At 42.1% G+C, this 21,684-nt stretch overlaps 1 protein-coding gene across 1 annotated transcript in view; it reads right to left on the bottom strand.

Annotated features, from left to right (window-relative positions):
* LOC106807761 (twitchin-like) overlaps positions 1-21,684 on the bottom strand; it is a gene marked incomplete at its 3' end in the record, with an annotated part of 171,136 nt that overhangs the window by 101,199 nt on the left and 48,253 nt on the right. The window contains 19 exon segments of the mRNA XM_014810212.1: positions 7,341-7,523; positions 8,136-8,203; positions 10,228-10,330; positions 10,594-10,659; positions 12,178-12,561; positions 13,984-14,033; positions 14,426-14,592; positions 14,804-14,938; positions 15,332-15,371; positions 15,825-15,991; positions 16,203-16,337; positions 16,731-16,770; positions 17,232-17,407; positions 17,800-17,937; positions 18,358-18,449; positions 18,921-19,141; positions 19,843-19,933; positions 20,149-20,366; positions 21,132-21,222. Of these exon segments, the coding sequence (XP_014665698.1) occupies positions 7,341-7,523; positions 8,136-8,203; positions 10,228-10,330; positions 10,594-10,659; positions 12,178-12,561; positions 13,984-14,033; positions 14,426-14,592; positions 14,804-14,938; positions 15,332-15,371; positions 15,825-15,991; positions 16,203-16,337; positions 16,731-16,770; positions 17,232-17,407; positions 17,800-17,937; positions 18,358-18,449; positions 18,921-19,141; positions 19,843-19,933; positions 20,149-20,366; positions 21,132-21,222 (2,565 nt within the window).

Raw genomic sequence — 21,684 nt, forward strand, 5'->3', positions numbered from 1 at the left:
CATACACACGATATATTATTTGTATTGTGTGTTGCTTTTGTGTGCTGTCTTTGTGTGGGTCGTGTGGTCGTGATGTGTGTGTGCAATCGTCATGTGTGTGTGTGTGTGTGTATGTGTGGGTGTTGTGGTGTGTGTGTGTGCGTGTGTGTGTGTGTGCGCGCGGTTTGTGTGATAGTGTGTGTGTTGTGTAAGTGTGTGTTTGTGCCCGGTGTGGGTGTTGGTGTGTGTGGCTTGTGGGTGTGTGTTCGTAGTATTGTTGTGTCTTATGTAGACTCATGAATGTGAAGTGCTTTCATAAAAGTACATGTACGCGCGGTTTCGCGATTAGTTATTTATATAACGCCCACGACGGAGTTTAATGTTTGTTTAAAATCCTTAGCGGTTGTTCTAATAGAGTTAGTTCCGGACTAACACAAGTGTTGTTAATAAACGGGGGAGTGCGATGACAAGATTTATGACTCTAAATTTCAACGCATTTCAAACGGTATTGACATAGGACCTTAACCTTATAATGGCGTTTACATGTTTACTGATCTATCCTATTATTGCTATTCAAATCAGCCGGTTGCGGTGTCATGGCAGGCATACACACGTCTACACACGAACTGGGCATGGTTCCTTCGCTTGAGTAGTAGGCTTATTCTTTCGTAGGCGTGTCTCCCTTACGTGTCCTCTCTTCTTTTTCTCCAGCAATCAACGTGGATCTATCGCTTAGAGAATATTACGCGAGTTCTGCGTGTGGGGTACCGTGATTACTTTTTCCTTGGATCCCTTCGTCGCGGACCTACTCGGATATGTTGCCTATGGTATAACACAACACCTATCTCGCATCTGCGCGTTGCTGTTCGTGTGTGTATTGACAAGATAACGTTTCGCTATGCGGTTGTGATGCTGTTCCACTTACGCTAAGGGTTCAGTGCTTCCGAAAATACGTAAATAGTTATCATTTCTCTTTCTTCAAAGATGACGGAGAATTGTAGCATTTTGTTCGCCAATGTAGGATTTTGGCATTTACTGTGTACATGTTAATATTGTCATTTTTAATTCAGCATCGCATTGTTCATTACGTTTAAAGTCCCTGGAGCTTGCTTCTCTCTTCTCCTTTTTCTGCCAGTGCTTTCTTGCCTTTGCATCGGTGCTTTTAGCGCTCTGGTTTTGTGTGCGATGTGCATCGTCCTGGTCCTCGGTTCTTGCTGCTCTTCCTTGATCTGTGTGTTATCGATTCGCTGGTCTCTGTGCCTTGCCTTCTGCAACTTGCAGATCGTGATGGAATAAGATTGTGTTGCGTTGATATAGCTGAATACTGACCACTTGCAGCAGTCGGTGTTGCCGGTTCGTGTTGCGCTGCGTTGCAGGGTGTTCGTTGCTGCTGCTTTTGACCCTGAGTATCCCACGTTGCATTAGACATTGAGCAAGTGACAGTTAGTATCCTGATTGGTATGTGATTTTGTCACTATGTGTTTGAGTCGGCGGATGATTCATACTGTGGAAATATGCTCATAGCGACATGCGTTAGAGTAGATAATGTGTTGACGGTGCGTTCACTTGGGTGTGCTGAGTTCATGGTTGCGCTTTCAATGTGTGGGTTGTATATGGAGATGACACACAATGCAGGTTTATGATCAGAGAGTGTTGCGTGGTCATTCCTGTGTGGCTGCTGATATAATTTTGTGATGCGCTAATGCTTACCTACTGAATTACGTACGAGAGACCGTTACGTATGACCGGTGCGTATTATGAGTGTTTATATTTATATAGCTTAGGGGTTATGGTTGATACGGTTAATGTTTGACAGGTTATATTAGTATTTGACTCAAGGGGTCTGCAACTGGCTCCCGCCGTATGGAAACAAATAATAGTTCTATTATTATTACGTTGACGTGTTTGTTGTATAGTGATAACTATTAGTTATATAAATAATACTGGTTGACCGGTTGGGTGACTGGTGTGTTGCGGTGGTTGGCCGGTGGTTCCTGTTGTGGAAACGGTGGTTGGCTGTGTTGCGGTCCATTAGTGGCTGTGCGTTGACGTTGCTGGTTGGGTGGTTGACCACTTCAGTTCGTTGACGTCTCTATTGTAGACGTTGGCTGCGGTTTTATTTATTTTTTAGAACTCTGCGAACTATATGTGCAACTACATCTTTCGCCTCTTCCACGTGAATTACTTTAAAATTCTTTTCTCGCCGAGCAGCGGTGCGAGCACTCTTTGATTTTAAGCGTAACCCGGTATCAGGCCTGGCGAACGTTCCAATGTGTTGGAACATAACGCGTGGCTGCCAGATGCCTTAGTATAGTATATATAAGGGCTATATTGCATGCTTATAGTTAATGTACGTGGAAGCTAGTTCAATAGAGATCTTCGGCATCGACGAGTGCGTGCTGGTGGCACAGCGTCGTGTTGACCACGGCGATCCAGCAATTCTCGTTCCAGCGCGTTTCGCACGAACGTGTTCATAATTTAAAAGATTAGCGAGCTCTCGCGACAGCGGAACGTACTGCGCCATTCATTGGCGTGTTAGACTGGGGATTATTTTCGTATAAAGCCTAGACTAATGCGTCACATTTAAATGCGCTATGCGGCATTATTATTACGGCGGGGTCGCGTTTATGAAACGTGTCGTACACTATATTAAATTGATTAATGTCAAGTATATCAAATCAGATAATGTTCTCGAAATGTTTAGTGTTATTGTTCTTTATTGTATTTTTATCGCTACGTCTTATAGTACCCTATATATAATTGTCATTTGTGATTTCTCCTCTTTAAGGACGTTTTATTATTTCGTTAATAAAAGTATATATCCCATAGTCTATTATTATATATTGTTTTATTCGAAAATTAATGAATCGTCAGTAATAGGCTATATTGAAAGAATGAGTTTTTTGTAGATATGTGGGTGTGTCGCGGATGTCTATGTTCTGAATTGATGGCAGTAGCGCAAGTTTACGGTGGTCGTCGTGAGATTAGTGAAGACGCGCACACGGCTCGTATTAGGCTATGTTATGTGTTTTTAGCGACAGGCAGGTCGTGCGGCCCTATCTCTACTATTAGTTGTATAATAGAGCTCAGTTGTGCGGAGGCTGAAGAAAGCGAATACTGAGATATGCGGTCGCACCGCTCTTCGTTGGAACTCGCGCGTCGTAAGGTCTGGATGCCAGACTATTGGAAGCAGAGCGCGAAAGTACTGTATCGGCAAGCTGGGGGATCATCTCATACCTTCTCTCTTGTCAATCCTTCCGGACTCGTGCGTCTAGGCAATTGATTGCATTCCAGGCTTCGGATACTCGACTTTCCTGACGATTTGCTTACTACCGCTCTTCCGCGCAAATGTCTGGGCGGCTCGCGCTTTCTTTTCTATTTCGTGTTCTTTTTTTTTTTTTTTCTCTGATTTCAACATTCTATGCTCTTTCTGCCTCTTTGCTAATGTGTTGCATGGTTTCAAGCTTCGCGTGCTTTTTGTTGTGATGTTGTTTTGTTTCTTTTTCGATATATGCTTTCTTCAATGTTATGACGCCGTACTGGCTATTTAGACGAATGAACTTTAATTTATCTATATATTTAGTCATTTGCTCGCCTATGTCCACACTTGTGTTACATTAGCGCAAGTGGATCAAACAACAACCGGCTCTATCTATATGACCTTAAAGCACGCGACACTTGCAGATTCATGTGTGTGTACGATTATACACGGTTTTGCTTTGCAGCTTTGTATACTGAGGCGTCGGGGCGTACGCTCTGTGTGCTAAGTTGTAGTAAATGGTCGGATTATTGTGTGTTTTCCTACTTAGCGTTTGTATATAGTACCGGTTCCATGCGCTATATCAGTCCTGCTCGCTCGATGTATACTTTTCTTCGAGTCTGTATCGCTGTGGCGTGTACGTGCGAGTTTTACAATGGTGTGTGTATGTCGATGGAATGAGAATGACTGAGGAGTGATGACTTTGCTTATTGAGATTTGCTCCGACTTTAGAATGTGAACTATCTATATTTCATCACAGCCAAGTAACTCGTGGAACATAATATCTGGAATATAAACAATGGAAGTATATTACTGTGCATATGAGAACACATTCGCGATATTTTATTGTCTCTTTTTAATAATTAGAATGTGCGAATAGTAAAACAGTATTTTTGTACCATCAGCGTGTTAACAGATTATTGTATTATGCTTTCGCATTTTATCTTGACGCTGTATGATCGATTTAGGTATATAATAGGGTGGTGGGCGTGTTCTGACTAGTGGTGTGTGACTTTTTTTGTGTTGCTTTAGCTCCTTAATCCTTCTATCTCTGCCGTTCGATCAAGTGCACCCTGCCCTTTTAGGTTACAGTGTGAATCTAAGTATCATAGCTGTGCAGTATTCTCATGGTTGTGTTATTCGGGGTCTTTTTCGAGCTGCTGTGACGTGAATCGCACACATTTGTCGAGTGTGGTGGTAGATGTCTATTGCATAGTACCCTGTGGCGTGCACCAAAGCTGGACTGTCCAGATATTTTTGTATTCGTACCGATTATGTATTCAGAGACCCAGGACTGATGCGAGTATTGAGCTGTCAGACGTCGACTTGTACACGTAACAGAATCGATTGCACGCGCTCGGTGGCTTTCGCGCTCGCGCAGACTGACACGCGCCGTCGCCGACATGCTGCACGCCCAGCTCAGGCAGCTCGCAGACTCACGACGCGACAGCGCTAGCGCGCATCTGTTATGTAGAGAATTTAAGCAGGCGGCTGTCGTTTCTCTTAATGTCGCTACGCACGAATTTATCGCTCGTCTGGTGTCGCAAGCACTCACATTCGCGCGACAGGAGCATGTGTTATGATGAAACAGGCCTGCCAATTAAAGGGTGACGCCAAGTCTAGCATTAAGTGTATAGGCACGATGTCACATTGAAGATGCGTGAGTCCCTTTTGTTTCAGCTCTGGCAATTATGTGAACGGAACAGAATGTAGGGCACTGTTTTGTGATATTTTTGTGTTAGATAGATTATCGGTGGTTGTGAGTGTTTGCTTGTACAGCGCGGCCGTGTGATTCCCGGTGCGCTGCCGACACGTTTTTTTCGTCGGTGCTTGGTTTGTCGAATCGTGGTGCGTATTTTCATCAATCTGTGTGTGTTATGGCGCAATTTCAGCAGGCCCGGTTGCATTATCGATTGTGCTCTCCAGATTGTTTATGTTGCCAGGTTTGGCACTAATGAGATGATGTTGTGGGTTCACATTGGTGTCGATATCTTATGCGCGTTTGCGCAGAGGGGCACATCGCGATGTGTTAGGGGAGCGGTGTTAGAAAGAGCGGCAGGACCGTAGTGTAGGGGGTGTTGTAAGCGAGCGAGAGCCGCGGGTTTAATATGTGGGCCCAGCAGATCCTGAATGGCCCTTTGTGAATTCCTGGAAGTTGCATGTGTTGATGTGCGGAGCTGCATTCGAAAGCTGGTGGTTCGAAAAATACGTGTTCTCCGAAACGGAGCACGCCAAAACTGGCAAATTGGACGCGGTTAATTCGTGTTGCGTGTTGGAGATTGTTGCGGTGGCTCTTTGGCTACTGATAAGTTGATTGAAAAAGGCTTCGATCCGGGACACTAAATGTGGTTTTAATTCGTTCGGCTGCTGACATCGTTGTCACAAACTAGTGATTTTTCTCGGCTCTTGCGCGGTGAGCTCTAATTGGAATTGATGCCGGTCTGATAATCGAAGGCTTACGAGTTATTATTTTGTAAGTTCGTCTTGCTGATATAATGGCGGTCGTACGGGGGGATAATGCCCTCGCGGTGTTCTGCACCCCCCTTCCGTTCTCCCGCAATGGGAGTGTCTATACGAGGCATTCGGTTGACGTTTAGCGTCTTTGTTGCAGAGAAGTTTCCGTGCCGCGCTGACAATTTTATTTGTGGTTCCACTGTTTCCTACTTGTTCGTGGAAATTTCGGTATGATTGTCTGTTACAGTGTGCGGAAGTTGATTATTTACTACTTGTGACCTTTCCAGGACAATGGATGGAACGGAAAGATGTTGTACCTTAATACGTGATTACGCCTTATTTTGCTTGTTCATTTCGTTTGGGCTGGATCTTACTACGGCGACGATTCGAGTGTAGTCTCTCGATCTGCCATATTCTCCATCTTGTCCCCATGTTGACATTACTACCATAGTATGGCCTTAGTATACCGTTGTCTACTAGTTTTAACTGCGTGGCTGTGGTCGTTGGAGTCGGTCGGGAGCGGATCTTAGTACAATGGCGTATCGCTGGATATTACGGCTGCGGTATTGGTTCCGGTTTCCTATCAACGGCAGCTGGGCTTATAACGCGAGAAATCGCCATCTCGTAATAGTCTGAAAGAGAAGAAGAAGGGAAAGAGAGAAAGCAAGAGCTTGCAGAGAGTGTAATGGAAAAGAGGAAAACGTAAGAAGTAAGGTGTCGAGAGTATGCAAAAACGACGCTATTAGAGCGGGGAGGACGAAGGATTATGGAGGTGTAGTGAGGAAGACGGCAGCCCCGCGGAAGATCTTGTCTCGCTGTCTTCCTTTCTTGATGTCCCTTCAGATGGGTTCTTGTGGAGTCCTATTATCCGGGAATGATAGGTATAGCTTATTGACTGCTGTTGGTGTGGATTGTGTACTGTACGCGCGGTGTTATCCCCACGTTCTATGCTTACTTTGTTGTTCGGGTATCCGTGTGTGTGTCGCGATGGCTTACGCGGATTTATGAATTATTCTGTGATTTGTGTAATGGTAATAGTGGGCGCGGGAGGTACGGCGGGAAATAGTGTTATATTGGTTTATGAGAATTTGGGATTTGCCATATACCTTTACTCTTGTACTTGTACGCTATCCTATACCTGATACCTATGCCATGTATTGTACGTTACTATTACTATACGCGTATACCCATTATACAGCGGATCCTGTTACTATCATATCCTAGTACCAGTTGTGAATGAGGAGGGTAGTCGAACTGTAAGCTATTACACGAAGATTAGTTGGTTGGATTCACGCATATATATATATATATATATATATATTCAAAATGAATGAAACGTCAGGTAATAGCTATAATATGAAAAGAATGTATAAGTAGAAATGAATCATGTGCGAATGTCTTGCAGAAATGAAAGTAACGCTGCAGTACGAAGAATAAAGAGCAACGCTATAGCAATGGTATGAGATGTTAGCGAAGCAACGTGTGCGAGCCACTAATCTCTACTATACTAAGTTAGTATAATAGAGATCAGTGGTGCGAGCGCATGAAGAAAGCAGAATATGAATATCAAAGCGACCTCTACCGCGAAGGCTGTGCAACTACAGCGAACAGATAGGTATCGGCAAGCACTGGGGGCATCCATCAATACCCTCTCTCTGTCATCCTTCGGGCCTCGACTAGGCATATGAAACTCAGTTGAGCTTGAATCTCCCGTTGTTCCTACCGCTCCTTCGGCAATGCTGGGCCTCTTGTCATGACCAATCAGTTTCACCTCTTCTAAGTGCATGGTTTCAACTTCCCGCTTTTTTGTTTTTGCTTTCTTCAATTTTACCTTCAATGTTATCACGTTTGCTTTGACGAGATTTCGTTATACAATGGGTTCAATCACGTGGAAAACACAGAAACAGTCATCAACACCAAGGCAGCATATAACGTGCGTAACTGTAAATCGTACATAAATGGCATATGGTTCCATCATACCATATTTGTAGATGCTATATCAGCCACAGATAGAAATCATCAGCGTACATATAAATCTGCGCAGAGTATTGACACGTGTTATGTCGCATGGAAAATGGAATGACTGAGGAGTGAATGAATTTGCTATTAGAGATGCTAACGACTTAGATGAAACTATTTATATATGTATACACACACAGATAAACTCGAGAACATAAACAATAATACTGGAAATATAAAACAAGGAAGTAAATTAAATGTTGCAATATAGAACAACACATCCCAATATTTATAATTGTCTCTTTTTAAATAAATTAGATGTGACGAATAATAAAAAAAGCTAATTTTAACTGCTACACATCGGTGATTACACAAATTATATTATTATGCTATTCGCATTTAATCTTACGCTTGATATGATACGATTAGGTATATAACTAGCTGACTAGTAATACATTTATATATATCCTATATTATACCCTACCTTTGTAAAATCAGTAAACAACTCGTGGTGTTCGGGTTCCTTTTTCGGTGCTGGTGTTCTTTTCTTAACTGTTAAAAACAAAAGTATAACTTATAACAAATTTCGATGTTTGCGCACACGCGCGCTCGCCCCACCCCCACAAGAACACGCTAGCACTCGCAAAGAGACGCACGCACGCACGTACGCACGCACGCACGCACGCACGCACGCACGCATACACGCACGTACGCAAGCACTCACAAATTCGCGCGACAAGGACCATGTGAATATGATGAAGGCAGTGACAGTCATAGTGTTAAATGTACAACTGAAGTACTTCTAGCTTCACCGATGAACACGAACAAAAATAGATCATAGACTTGTGTATTTTGTGAAAAGAAACATTGGAGTGATCAGTGTCAACAGTATCTTACCATCAATATGAGAAAGGAGCAAATCAAAGGACGATGCTACTCGTGTCTCAGATTGAATTATGTTAGCAGAGATTGTCGCAATAAGAAAATGTGTGTTTATTGTCAACAAATGGGGCAACATCACAAAAGTGCACAGGCAGCTATAGAAGAGACAGGACCTATGGTATCACCAAGCGAGAACGGTTTAATGGCAGCAGGTGAACAAGTATTGATGCAGACTGCACAAACTGCTTTCAGAAATAGGTCAACAGACACCAAAGCAACAGGGAAAATTCTGTTCGATAGTGGTAGTCGTCTTGCTGATAAGTTGCATTTGAAGACGCTCGAATCCGGGACACTAAATGTGTTTACATTCAGTTCGGCTAGACCTAACACGGTTGCTACAAAACAAGCTGAGATAAAAATCAAACTGGAAAATGGCAGTACGTTTAACATGAAAGTTCATGTGGTCCCAGAAATAAGAGGAATTATACAGAGAGCACCCGTTCCGGATTATGTGCAAGAGAAAGTCCGTGACAAATTTTATTTAGTTCACTCGCTTCCTACTGTTCGTGGAAATTTGGTCATAGATTGTCTTGTGGGAAGTGATTATTACCTTGAACTATTCACAGACAATATGGACAGGAAACAGATTGACCCGGGCTTATTTCTTGTCCATTCTCGTTTGGGCTGGATTTTAACAAGACGACTTCCGAGTGGAATCGATGCACTTCCATCTATGTCAATGCTGACATACACAGTAGGCCCATTAGCGTCAGTTTTAAACTGCGGGGGGCGTGGGAGTCGTCGGAGAGCAGACTCAGCAAGGGGAGCTGGAAAAGGCGCGGAGGCAATTTCTACAGCAGCTGGCAACGCAGAACTCGCCACCGACGTGAAGAAGAAGAAGAAGAGGAAGAAGAAGAAGAAGAAGAAGAAGAAGAAGAAGAAGAAGAAGAAGAAGAAGAAGAAGAAGAAGAAGAAGAAGAAGAAAAAGAAGAAAAGGAAGAGAAAGAAGGAGAAGAAGAAGAAGAAGAAGAGGAAGACGAGGATAAGGAGGATGTAGTGGAGGAAGAAGCAGCAGCAGAAGAATCCTTGCCGTGTCTTCCTTTCATGATGTCACCTTCAAGAAAGGGCTTCTTAGTGAGTCCGAAACTATTAATTACGAGAAAAATTGATAAGGGACTGCTTATTGACTGACTGTTGGTGTGAGAAATTGTCTGTGGCGGTGTACACACACACGTCTAATGCTATAACTTTGTTGTGGGGAGTGTCGCGAATGCTTACGCGAATTTATGACTCGATTTGGACATGTGTAATGGATAGGTGGCGGGGAGGTCACGGCGGGAAAAATAGTGTATATTGGTATAATATAGGAAAATGGAGGTGTGAATGAACGGAGAGACAAGTAAAGAAAACCATGAACTATTACACGAAAGAATTAGTTGGGTTTGAATTCACGCATTCCACTATAATTCCAATATTCCGACAAGTAACAAACGAGCGACTATCGAGCGAGCACGCGCGTGCGTAGACATGGATATTCATGAGTAACACATAAAAATATAAATAATATTATAATAATAATATTATAATATAATAAAATAATATAATAATAATAATAACAATATAATATAATAATAATAATAATATATAATAATATGGATATAAATGAGTTCACAGTTCAGGAAAAATAAACTTACGTTTAGGAAGACCTTCCGCTTCGCCGGCCGCTGGCTTCTTCTCTGGCTCCGGCTCTTCCTCGTGTTCTCCCTTCTTTGGCACCTTCTTTTTCTTTTTAATTACCTTTTTAGTGCGATACATTGAATATTTTACGCCGTATTCGATTTTAAATGTCAGCAATAATTCCAAACTAATTAGTTCCAATTATTTTAAATGATAAATTCATGATTGTAATACTCTCCAATTAAATCACAGTCTATCTGTGTAGCAGTGTGTTGGTAATTCCTTTTAATTTGTGAATATTTTTAAAATATAGCATCCATGTTACTATCGAGCAGAAGTCGTAAAAATCTTGGATGCGTGAAAATTACTTCATGTGAAATTACCTTCTTCTTTGTCTTATCGGCTCCCGGGCTCACTTCTTCTTCCTCTTCATCGTGCTCCGCTGCTCCCTATGAGTATTCAATATTTACTGTTAGCATCGGAGAAGTTATGAGAAAATCACATGCTAAGGTTCCCTATATACCTTCAGTGTTATAACCATGACCTACGTCTGTAACTGTATACATACACGCGTTGAATCTTATCGGCATAAGAATCTATATTCCGTGATTGCCCTTTAGAGTGATCACCATTTGTTTATTATCACATTAAGTGGCAAACCTGGTGCCCCATCACTTTCTAGGTTAATTACGTTAAAAAACTAACATTTTGATAGTTTTATCTATTTTCCATAGATTCGTTTTCTAATAAGTCACAACACCTGACAGATCTAGTGTGTTTCATTTTAAGCATAATCATGCAGATTTAAAATCAGCATATATGACAATCATAATCACCGTTATAAAGAACACCAGACACTTAGCAGGTTCATAATCTATTCTCTTGGTGAAATGCAAATGGAATACATAAACACGCGTGCAATTACTAAGGGTGCATTTATACTAAGGGTGCATGTAGTTTCAGCTATATAATGTCTAACTACATTTTACGTAGCATACACACGCCTACACGTAGACATGTATTTCCAAAAATAAATAAAGCTAGAAACATATACCTAGTCTTGCCTATTTTTGTTATTGCACATTTCATTTTAACAAATTAACCAGGGCATGAGAATATTACTTTTTATATTTACATACATAAATTATTAGGTATCAACATCTAAACAAGTAGTGTTTTTTTGTTTACAATGTAAAATACTAACGCGTCGTGATATATAGGGCATGCATGACAGAGATTTGCTAACTCGAAAAATTTTACAATATAATGATACGGTAGGTTTTAAAACTGCAGATTTAACCGTTTTGCGGTTATCAGGATAATGTTGTAATTTTAAAACCTGACCTTCTTAATTTACATTAGTGAAATTATAAAGCATGAGCAGCCGACATTTGTCAACCTATCGTTAACAGAACAGGCGAATGTCGTTTGCTCAATAAATATACGTCCTATTAAAATTAGTTCGACCTATCAGCTGCCTGTGGCTCATAGGGTCTATGTCTCCCAGGGTACTGCCGGAACGTACCCTGGGCACGGTCCGGTATACCGGAACGTACCCTGGTAACTATATTATATAGTTAGGGTTAGGGTTAGGGTTAGGGGTTAGGGTTAGGGTTAGGGTTAGGGTTAGGGAGTAGGCGTAGGCGATTCCCTAGACTCCTTAGTGGAGTAGGCGAGGTACGGTCCGGCATATTAGATAGTACCAGGGTACGTTCCGGTATACCGGACCGTACCCAGGGTACGTTCCGGCAGTACCATGGGGGACATAGACGTGTACCCTCTCAGCCTAACTGTGTTCGAACTTCGAATGCAGTCGATTCGAACACGGTTCTATTCATTCTATGTGGACTCCACGTGTGCTTTAGTGTTACCTACAGACAGACAGTGACGGACACTTCCACAGTCAACTGGTGGTTATTCCTCTACGAACGACTTGCTACACGAGAGAGTCAGTGACCGCAACGAACCTGATCGTCTGGTTTCTGCTGTGGTACAGCAGCGGGTTTCGAACCAACTTTCGTCGGTACTTCCTCTACTGTTTTTACCTCCGTCGTTTGTTTTTGCGCTGGTGGCTCTGCTGCCGTTTTTACATCGGGTCTTTCGTTTACCTTCTTTGGTTCTTCCTTCGGTTGCTCCTCCTTGGGCTTTTCGGCGGGTTTTGGCTCAACTTTCTTAGCTTCCTCCTTAGGCTTTTCGGCCGGTTTTGGTTCCTCTTTCTTTTGCTCTACCTTCTTTTTGGCCGGTTCTGTCTTCTCCTCTTGCTTCTCCTGTGGCTCATCCTTTGGCTTCTCTTCCTTCTTTTCTTCTGGTTTCTTCTTTTCTTCTGGTTTCTTCTTTGGCACCTTTGCTTTCTACTCGGGCAAACAAACTCCGTGTTACAGGAGCACGTTACGCTAAATGTTTGACTTAAAACGAAGAAATAAAAGCCAATAAAACAATAACGATGCTTTGGTTATTATTTGATTGTCAGTTATTTAATCGTTTAATAATCACGCTATTATTTTACGTGACGTTATGCATAATTAGGTATGATTAGCAGTCGCTACGTTATTGGATAACATTATAAGAAAAATTTTGCGCGGTGCAGTGTTCTAATTTACGTGCCCAATTCAACCGCAGTTTACATGCAGATATACTTATATATTGTTTTTGATTAAACGAGAGCAGTGGCTTCAGCAGCGAGAACATACAAATCAGGGTATTAAATCGTGAATGCATTTTCCAGTTTAAACCATCAGGTCATATAGATAGCTGGCGCGTGTATCTGTTGTGTAATCTAGCAATTGAATTGGGCACTTTATGAATAGGGTATAGTAAAGAATGTCACCTACACTCTACAAAATAAAATATACATAATCCGTTCAACATACAGTTACATTGCAGGTTTACACATATAAGCGCTCATCTCACTAGAAATCCTGGAAGATGGAGCATAGTTGACTAATTTATAATACAATACGTATGTGCATGCATTCCATATACTGTATTATACAGGTAAGAGTCTTAAATATAAATAAATTATCTGGCTGTGTACAAAATTCGCAATATATAATCACTAGATATTTCCACGTAAATTAGAAGACATGTAAAATATATATTAGTAGATATTTGAACAGTACAGCGGCATGTATCGTACAAAGACACAGTGAGCAAAGGTAAACATAACATTTGTCATAAACCTCTTTCAAAGATTTCCCATCTACTATAGGCACTAGGTTTCATGCACGCAACGCTGACAGGAAAGGTAAAGAAAAGGTAGAAGTTGTTGCTTTTTTATAGCAAATAAAAGAACTGTAGATTGACAGATTTGCCATTATAGGTTATTTGTTTGCAACTACCCCTATCGTTCGCGCAATATGATTAGATGCCACCGTTAGGGTGCAGGCGTTTGTTTGAGATGTTTCCTGATATCCCACACATGTCGCCATGTTGGTTCTATGACGTAGACATCATAGGTTTTGGTTGCAAACAAATAAGCTGTAATGCCAAGTCAGTTAACACTATAAGCACAAACTTTTATAAAAAAGAAGTTTCTAGAAAGAGGAACGCGTGACGAGATTACCTAACCGCTACACAGAGTATATATGCAACAAGTATGCAATTTTCGTTACAATGCGATTGTTTCTTGAGTATTCGCTTATGAAATTATTGGGAATTTCACATTCGTACAGGCACAAATGAATTATAATTAAAATTAATTATATTATACGATAGTTTCGTAATTGCGTAGACATTATACTTCAGGTAGAGCAGATTCTATATATATAACTTACCTCCTCTTCGTCCTTCTCAATGATTTCTGGTTCCTCGTCCTTCTTCTCTTCTAAAACAAGAACAAATAAAAATTAGTATCGTTATACTATCGTCTTTGCTAAATTATCATGAGTAAGCAACAACTTGATATGTCACACCTTGAATCCAAAATTCTCTTCACGGGTACACAGAACAGCTTAGTTATTTGCGTTATTTACTTGCTTATCTTCATTCATTCATTCATTTATTCATTTATTCAGTCGTTCGTTCGTTCGTTCTGTCGTGTGTTCGTTAGTTAGCTCATTCATTCATTAATTTATTCATTTATTCACTCATTTAATCTTGGGCTTCTTATTAATAAATGAAATTTAACAGTAGAAACATGACACAATTGCGACACAGGAGCAGTAGATGACAAGGATAGTTAATGCACGAGCGTCTATGCGATCATATCGTACCAACCTTCTATGTTAAGCTTAGCTGTTGTACTCTCGGTTCCCTTCTTATTAGTGGCTTCGCACTTCCACTCGCCGGAGTCGGACGGGCTTGCTTCCTGTATGCTCATACGGTATACCTCGCCATTCTGCGACACCTTGTAGTTCTTGGACGGCCTCACTGCCACGCCGTTTCTGTGTGAGACAAGGAGAGCAGTACAGCGTGATAGAATGGAACATCTCATCTGAGCTCATATGTGCGTAGCCTGTACCGTTTATGTCGAATATGTTTTATGTGTGATCAAGCCAGTATATAACAGTCATTCAAGGAAAAAAGGTTGTAGATCAGCGACGTGCACGTGACAAAGCACTTGCCGCCACGCATTACCGCGACTTCATTTCGTACCTGTACCACGTGACCTTCTCCGGATTGCCCTTGATCGATACCATGAAGTTGATGGAGTCGCCGGCTTTGCCAGACTGCGGGCGCAGCTTGGTGGCGAATGACGGCTTAACTTTGTCATCAATCTTGATCTCGGTCCTAGATCACACAAAGAATGACGGTACGGTTTTAGCAGTTGTCGAGACAGGCTCGTGTACGAAGTATAGCTATGCGTCATTAGGATGTATATAAGTCTTACGGCCCCGCGATTATAGACTGATATGCGTGATTTATTAACATTGTAATTGTATAAGTAATTTTATCGTCATTTGCCATATTTACGACTGTACTACTCGTAAATCATATATTACTATATAATAAAAAATATTTTACGATACATCTCTCGCGAGTTGTAAGATAAGTAGATATCTAATCGATAACTGCCACTTGCGTCAATTGAAGGATATCGTATTTTAGCTCACGTTACAGTTAAACTGATATTAGTGTTTGAATTCAGGTACATCCGAATTCTAATACCAAGTGTGAGCTTACTTTTCTTCTTCCGGTTCCTCGGGATCTGGTTCTTGTGGCTCTGAGAAATAGAAAACACATACGTACCAAGTCAGATAAAATAAATATCGTGAAAACAGGAGCGCGGTGGAAATAACCTAGATCCCTGCCGGGCTCCGATGATTACTGCCCTATAGTTATCAGAACTATCAGGCTAGATGCAGTTGATGTGTGCGTGTGCGTGTATGTGCGTGCGTGTTTGTGTTCATGTATGTGTGTGCGCGCGTGCGTGTATGCGTGTGCGTGTGCGTGTGCGTGTGCGTGTGCGTGTGCGTGTGCGTGCATGTGCGTATGCGTGTGTGCGTGAGTGCGTGCGTGCGTATGTGTGTTTATTCATTTATTCACTCATTTAATCTTGGGCTTCTTATTAATAAATGAAATTTAACAGTAGAAACATGACACAATTGCGACACAGGAGCAGTAGATGACAAGGATAGTTAATGCACGAGCGTCTATGCGATCATATCGTACCAACCTTCTATGTTAAGCTTAGCTGTTGTACTCTCGGTTCCCTTCTTATTGGTGGCTTCGCACTTCCACTCGCCGGAGTCGGACGGGCTTGCTTCCTGTATGCTCATACGGTATACCTCGCCATTCTGCGACACCTTGTAGTTCTTGGACGGCCTCACTGCCACGCCGTTTCTGTGTGAGACAAGGAGAGCAGTACAGCGTGATAGAATGGAACATCTCATCTGAGCTCATATGTGCGTAGCCTGTACCGTTTATGTCGAATATGTTTTATGTGTGATCAAGCCAGTATATAACAGTCATTCAAGGAAAAAAGGTTGTAGATCAGCGACGTGCACGTGACAAAGCACTTGCCGCCACGCATTACCGCGACTTTATTTCGTACCTGTACCACGTGACCTTCTCCGGATTGCCCTTGATCGATACCATGAAGTTGATGGAGTCGCTGGCTTTGCCAGACTGCGGGCGCAGCTTGGTGGCGAATGACGGCTTAACTTTGTCATCAATCTTGATCTCGGTCCTAGATCACACAAAGAATGACGGTACGGTTTTAGCAGTTGTCGAGACAGGCTCGTGTACGAAGTATAGCTATGCGTCATTAGGATGTATATAAGTCTTACGGCCCCGCGATTATAGACTGATATGCGTGATTTATCAACATTGTAATTGTATAAGTAATTTTATCGTCATTTGCCATATTTACGACTGTACTACTCGTAAATCATATATTACTATATAATAAAAAATATTTTACGATACATCTCTCGCGAGTTGTAAGATAGGTAGATATCTAATCGATAACTGCCACTTGCGTCAATTGAAGGATATCGTATTTTAGCTCACGTTACAGTTAAACTGATATTAGTGTTTGAATTCAGGTACATCCGAATTCTAATACCAAGTGTGAGCTTACTTTTCTTCTTCCGGTTCCTCGGGATCTGGTTCTTGTGGCTCTGAGAAAGAGAAAACACATACGTACCAAGTCAGATAAAATAAATAACCTAGATCCCTGCCGGGCTCCGATGATTACTGCCCTATAGTTATCATAACTATCAGGCTAGATGCAGTTGATGTGTGCGTGTGCGTGTATGTGCGTGCGTGTTTGTGTTCATGTATGTGTGTGCGCGCGTGCGTGTATGCGTGTGCGTGTGCGTGTGCGTGTGCGTGTGCGTGTGCGTGTGCGTGTGCGTGCATGTGCGTATGCGTGTGTGCGTGAGTGCGTATGTGTGTGTGTGTGCGTGTGTGTGTGTGTGTTTGTGTGTGTGTGTGTGTGAGTGTGTGTGTGTGTGTGTGTGTGTGCGTGTGTGTGTGTGTGAGCGCGCGCAATCGTGCGTATATGCGTGTTTGTGAGAGTATGCGTGCGTGCGCGCGCTTGTGTTCGTGATCGTAATTACAGGTGAGATTGGCCGCCTACCTTCGACGTTGACGTTGGTGCTCGTGTCCGCCTGTCCGTACTCGTTCTTCACGACGCACTTGTACATGCCGCTGTCTGATTTCTCCACATCTATCAGCTCCAGCGATAGGATGTAACCCTCTCCCTTCGGGTGCTTGATAATGTTTGTTTTGTGACGGCTATCAACCTGTATCATCCTGCAATGCGTATGGCAGACAGTGAAGACGTGCGGTGAAGTCTGACTATGACTATGTCTGTTGTGATTGTCGTTGGTTTATTGTCGCGGTTTGTTACGGTTAGCTTGCCACAGTCATTAGGAGTTACTTTAGGCTTCTGTACAAACGTCGGTGCCTGTCTTTTCTTTGGTTCCCATGCGGATTACGATGTTACGATACTCATCATCATCATCATCGTCATCATCATAATCGTCGTCGTCGTTATTATCATTATTATTATTAGTAGTAGTAGTAGTAGTAGTAGTAGTAGTAGTAGTAGTAGTAGTAGTAGTAGTAGTAGTAGTAGTAGTAGTATTAAATCCGACCATGTTCTGTGATCGGTTACGCGTCCACTGCCGCGTCTCCCTTCCTACCTCGTTCCGTGGTACCAGTTGATCTGTCTCGGTTCTGTCTGGGACAGGAGCTCGCACTCAATGATTAGGGTTCTGCCTTTCCTCCTCTGTCTGATGATGGGCTCCGTATCAAACACGGGAGGAGGTTCCTTTGGTGCTCTATCGTAGGAAGAGAAAGCAAACATGTATAGACACGTGTTACCAACATTCGCTCTTTCAAAGAGCTGCATGTACTGTGTACTATATCTGTGCATGGCTCCTTTGTTCGCTAGATTCACAGTGTTTTACGCACGACGCGCGGACTGGTCGTCCAGCAAAAGACCATTCATGTTACATCGTAGTTAGTATGCTACTCCGTCGAAATAATTTACGATATAGCCATGTTCTTGTGATTTATGAGGGTAATTATTATTATTATTATTATTAATCGTTTATATTCCCACATATTAGCCTATTATTCTACGATAGAATACAATAATTTCATGATAAATGTTTTTCCAGGCGAAATCTTAAAACAAAGCAAGCAATAATCAGGCAGCGCTGTTATCAGTGCGATACATGTGCAGTGTGACTGTATACCCTTCAAAGTTGAGATTGATGTTCGCATTTGTCTCGCCAAGCTCGTTCTTCGCATTCGCCTTGTACTTGCCGGTGTCGCTGGCAATGACATTCTGCGTAATAGAACATGCCAACGTTCGCGTTATCATCCAGGAGACGAGTATGGAACTTTTAAGATACGATATATGCGATTAAGATCATAAATAGAAGATCACATCAGACATGCGAGTAACTGTAGTTACGCTGTATAATATTCAGCATATTACGCATGTCATATATATATATATATATATATATATATATATATATATATATATATCAGGGGTTAATAATGACATTATTGTCATTATTTGTCTATATTGTCTTATTGCATATTTGTTAATATTTGTCTATATTGTCTTATTGCATATTTGTCATTATTAACCCCTGATATATATATATACAAGTAATTATTTTATAGGCATCCCTAGCTTCATTTCGCATCAGTACATAGTCTGTTGTTTTTATACCCCGTCTGATAAATAAGCCCCTTCGCTAAATAAGATCAATGAGTATACACATGCAGACGACGCCATGACGCTTACGCTGATTGTCAGCCGCAGAGTGTAGTTCTCTCCGTCCTGCGTAATGTGACTGCGTACGCGCCTGTTCTCGACCAATACGGCGTTGTCCTTGTACCACGTGATCGTCGGCGGCGGCTTGGCCTTGAGAACGCAATCGACGGTGACGTTGCGACCGGTGTCGTCCTGACTGATCTTCGGCTTAGAGGTGAAGGTCGGCCTGGTTCCTTCCGGCTTCTTTTCACCTGATGAGAGGAACGAACGAGGTTTCCTTATCGCTTCTAAGAGCTTATTTTCGCAGCGCTTTTCTAACACGTACGAAGAGACCACGTCTACACGAGTCCACGTACGGACTGACACAATCGAGGCTGGATATATCATAGTGACACCCTCGCTATTTTTTAACGCAGATTTTCCAGCATCACCCGATATGTGTGGATAGCCAGAGTCCACTTTTCACTTATTATGTCTATCGCCGCCCCTTACGATATTTTACAGATGTATAATACATCACTAAACGTTTAGTTGGTGCCCTGAGGCTCTCAGGCTTATCTTCGGCTGATGGCAGGAAGGAAACGTGACGTAACGTGAACTATCTGTGGCAGCGTTCCTTGCATTAATAGCTAATGAATAAAAAAAATATTAAGATCTAGGTGTGAGACACAGAAATAGAAAATAAAACTAGTTTATGCCAGCTAGTGTTTAGATAGTTGCACAGAATAATTGATGCATTTCCATGTGCCAGTTATGAACGGAATAATATATGTATATATAATATTATATTGAATAATATCATGTTTAGTGCCTAATATCCTTGATGTAAATAGTGGTGTTTTGTCCTTCCCCAAACCTTGAAGTCGATTTGTTAAAAAATGAAGGTGGTTTTAAAATGAGGACCACAGAGATGAGGATGGCAGGCGGGCTGTGGTTTCTATGGCCCACGTACCAGCGATGTTCAGGGTGAGGTTAGCGTTGTTCTCGCCAACCTCATTCTTAACGTTGCACTTGTAAGTTCCGCTGTCGTCCGCAGTCGGATCCTGTCAACAAAAAACATCGTAATAGTGTTAAGTATAGAGGGCAGCACCGCCGCGGCCTGGCTTCAAAGTTATGCTAGGCAGCGCCGTGCCTTTACCGCACACGACTACGAATTTACACGCACGCACACTTACTGAAAATGATGTCAGTTTTTTATCACTTTGTTTTTATTGCGATATTTTTGAATGTCACGTCCTCGTCTGTGGTAATAGCAAACCTTGATCTCTAGGTGCACTGTGTACACGTCACCATCCTGGCGCGTGATCGTGCTTAGTCTGTTTCCGAGCTGTACAAGAGTACCGTTGTGGAACCAGATTACACCCGGCGCCGGATCCGCCTTCAATGCCACTTCCATGATGATCAGCTTGCCACCATCTTTAGGAATGATTTTGGGCTTCTGTACAAATGTCGGTGCCTGTCCTTTCTTTGTTTCGCCTGAGGATTACAATGTTACGATACTCAATTACGTTATGATTGATTGCGTTCACTGAGGTATAACGTTTATTTGACTATATTACGGTATATCCCATGTATATGGATAAATAGATGCTTGGTTGGATAGATGGGTGGATGGATGGACGGACGGGTGGACGGACGGACAGACGGACGGACGACGGACGGACGGACGGACGGACGGACGACGGACGGACGAACGGATGGATGGATGGATGGATGGATGGATGGATGGATAGATGTATGAATGGATAGATGGATGGATGGATGGTTGGATAGATGAATACATGGACGAATGGGTACATGGATGGATGGGTGGATGGATGAATACATAAAATTGAATAGATGGGTAGAATTCTACACTGCTTCTCTGATGGATACAGTTGATTGCATGTTGCAACCATTTATATTATTTAATATATCATAAGCTCATAGTTTGCCTTAATAGTTTTCTTCGTTACCTTGAATAAAGTAAATACAAATACTATTCTTACACTAGTTAGGTATATTCGCTCTTAGTTAGCTGAAAATCTGAAATAAGCTAACCAATTCGAGTGAAGTCGATTCATAAATTCAGTCATCCGTGTGTCAAAACTGTGTTACTCGACATCAAAATAACAGCAACGTGTAGAAATAGCAGAGGATATTGCAGCGAACAGTTATAATTAATGCATGTCGTAATTTTTAGCTTAATTATTTATCTTAGCCTCAGAAATGTATATCTTCGATAAATCGACGATATCTCACCTGCAAAGTTGAGGGCTAAATTTGCATTGCTTTCACCATACTTGTTCTTCAACGTGCACTTGTACTGGCCCCCGTCGCCAGCCTCAGGGTTCTAAAAAATACAATCACATTTTTATTTCTTCACGGCACATCATTATCATTCATATCTCTGGTTTCCTTGCATATGCATCATTTCTATGTAAACGGGACCATGTAACTTATACGCCGTATACGCATCGAAAATATGGGGTGAATATGCGTCGGTAAGAAACGTTTCCCTCCTCGTATTCTTCATCTCCCAATTTCTCCCCATCCTTTCTTCACTCACTCGCTCTCTTTCTCTCTCTCTCTCTCTCTCTCTCTCTCTCTCTCTCTCTCCTCTCTCTCTCTCTCTCTCTCTCTTCTCTCTCGTCTCTCCTCTCTCTCTCTCGTCCTCTCTCTCTCTCTCTCTTTCTCTCTTTCTCTGTGGCTCTCTCTCTGTGGCTCTCTCGTTCTCACTCGTCGTTCTCCCTCTCGCTCTCACTCTATGTTCCTTCTTTTCCTGTCTCTCTGTGTCTGTCTCTGTGTCTGTCTC

The sequence above is a fragment of the Priapulus caudatus genome, unplaced genomic scaffold (genome assembly GCF_000485595.1).
Source record: "Priapulus caudatus unplaced genomic scaffold, Priapulus_caudatus-5.0.1 Scaffold233, whole genome shotgun sequence".
Taxonomy (NCBI): Eukaryota; Metazoa; Priapulida; class Priapulimorpha; order Priapulimorphida; family Priapulidae; genus Priapulus; species Priapulus caudatus.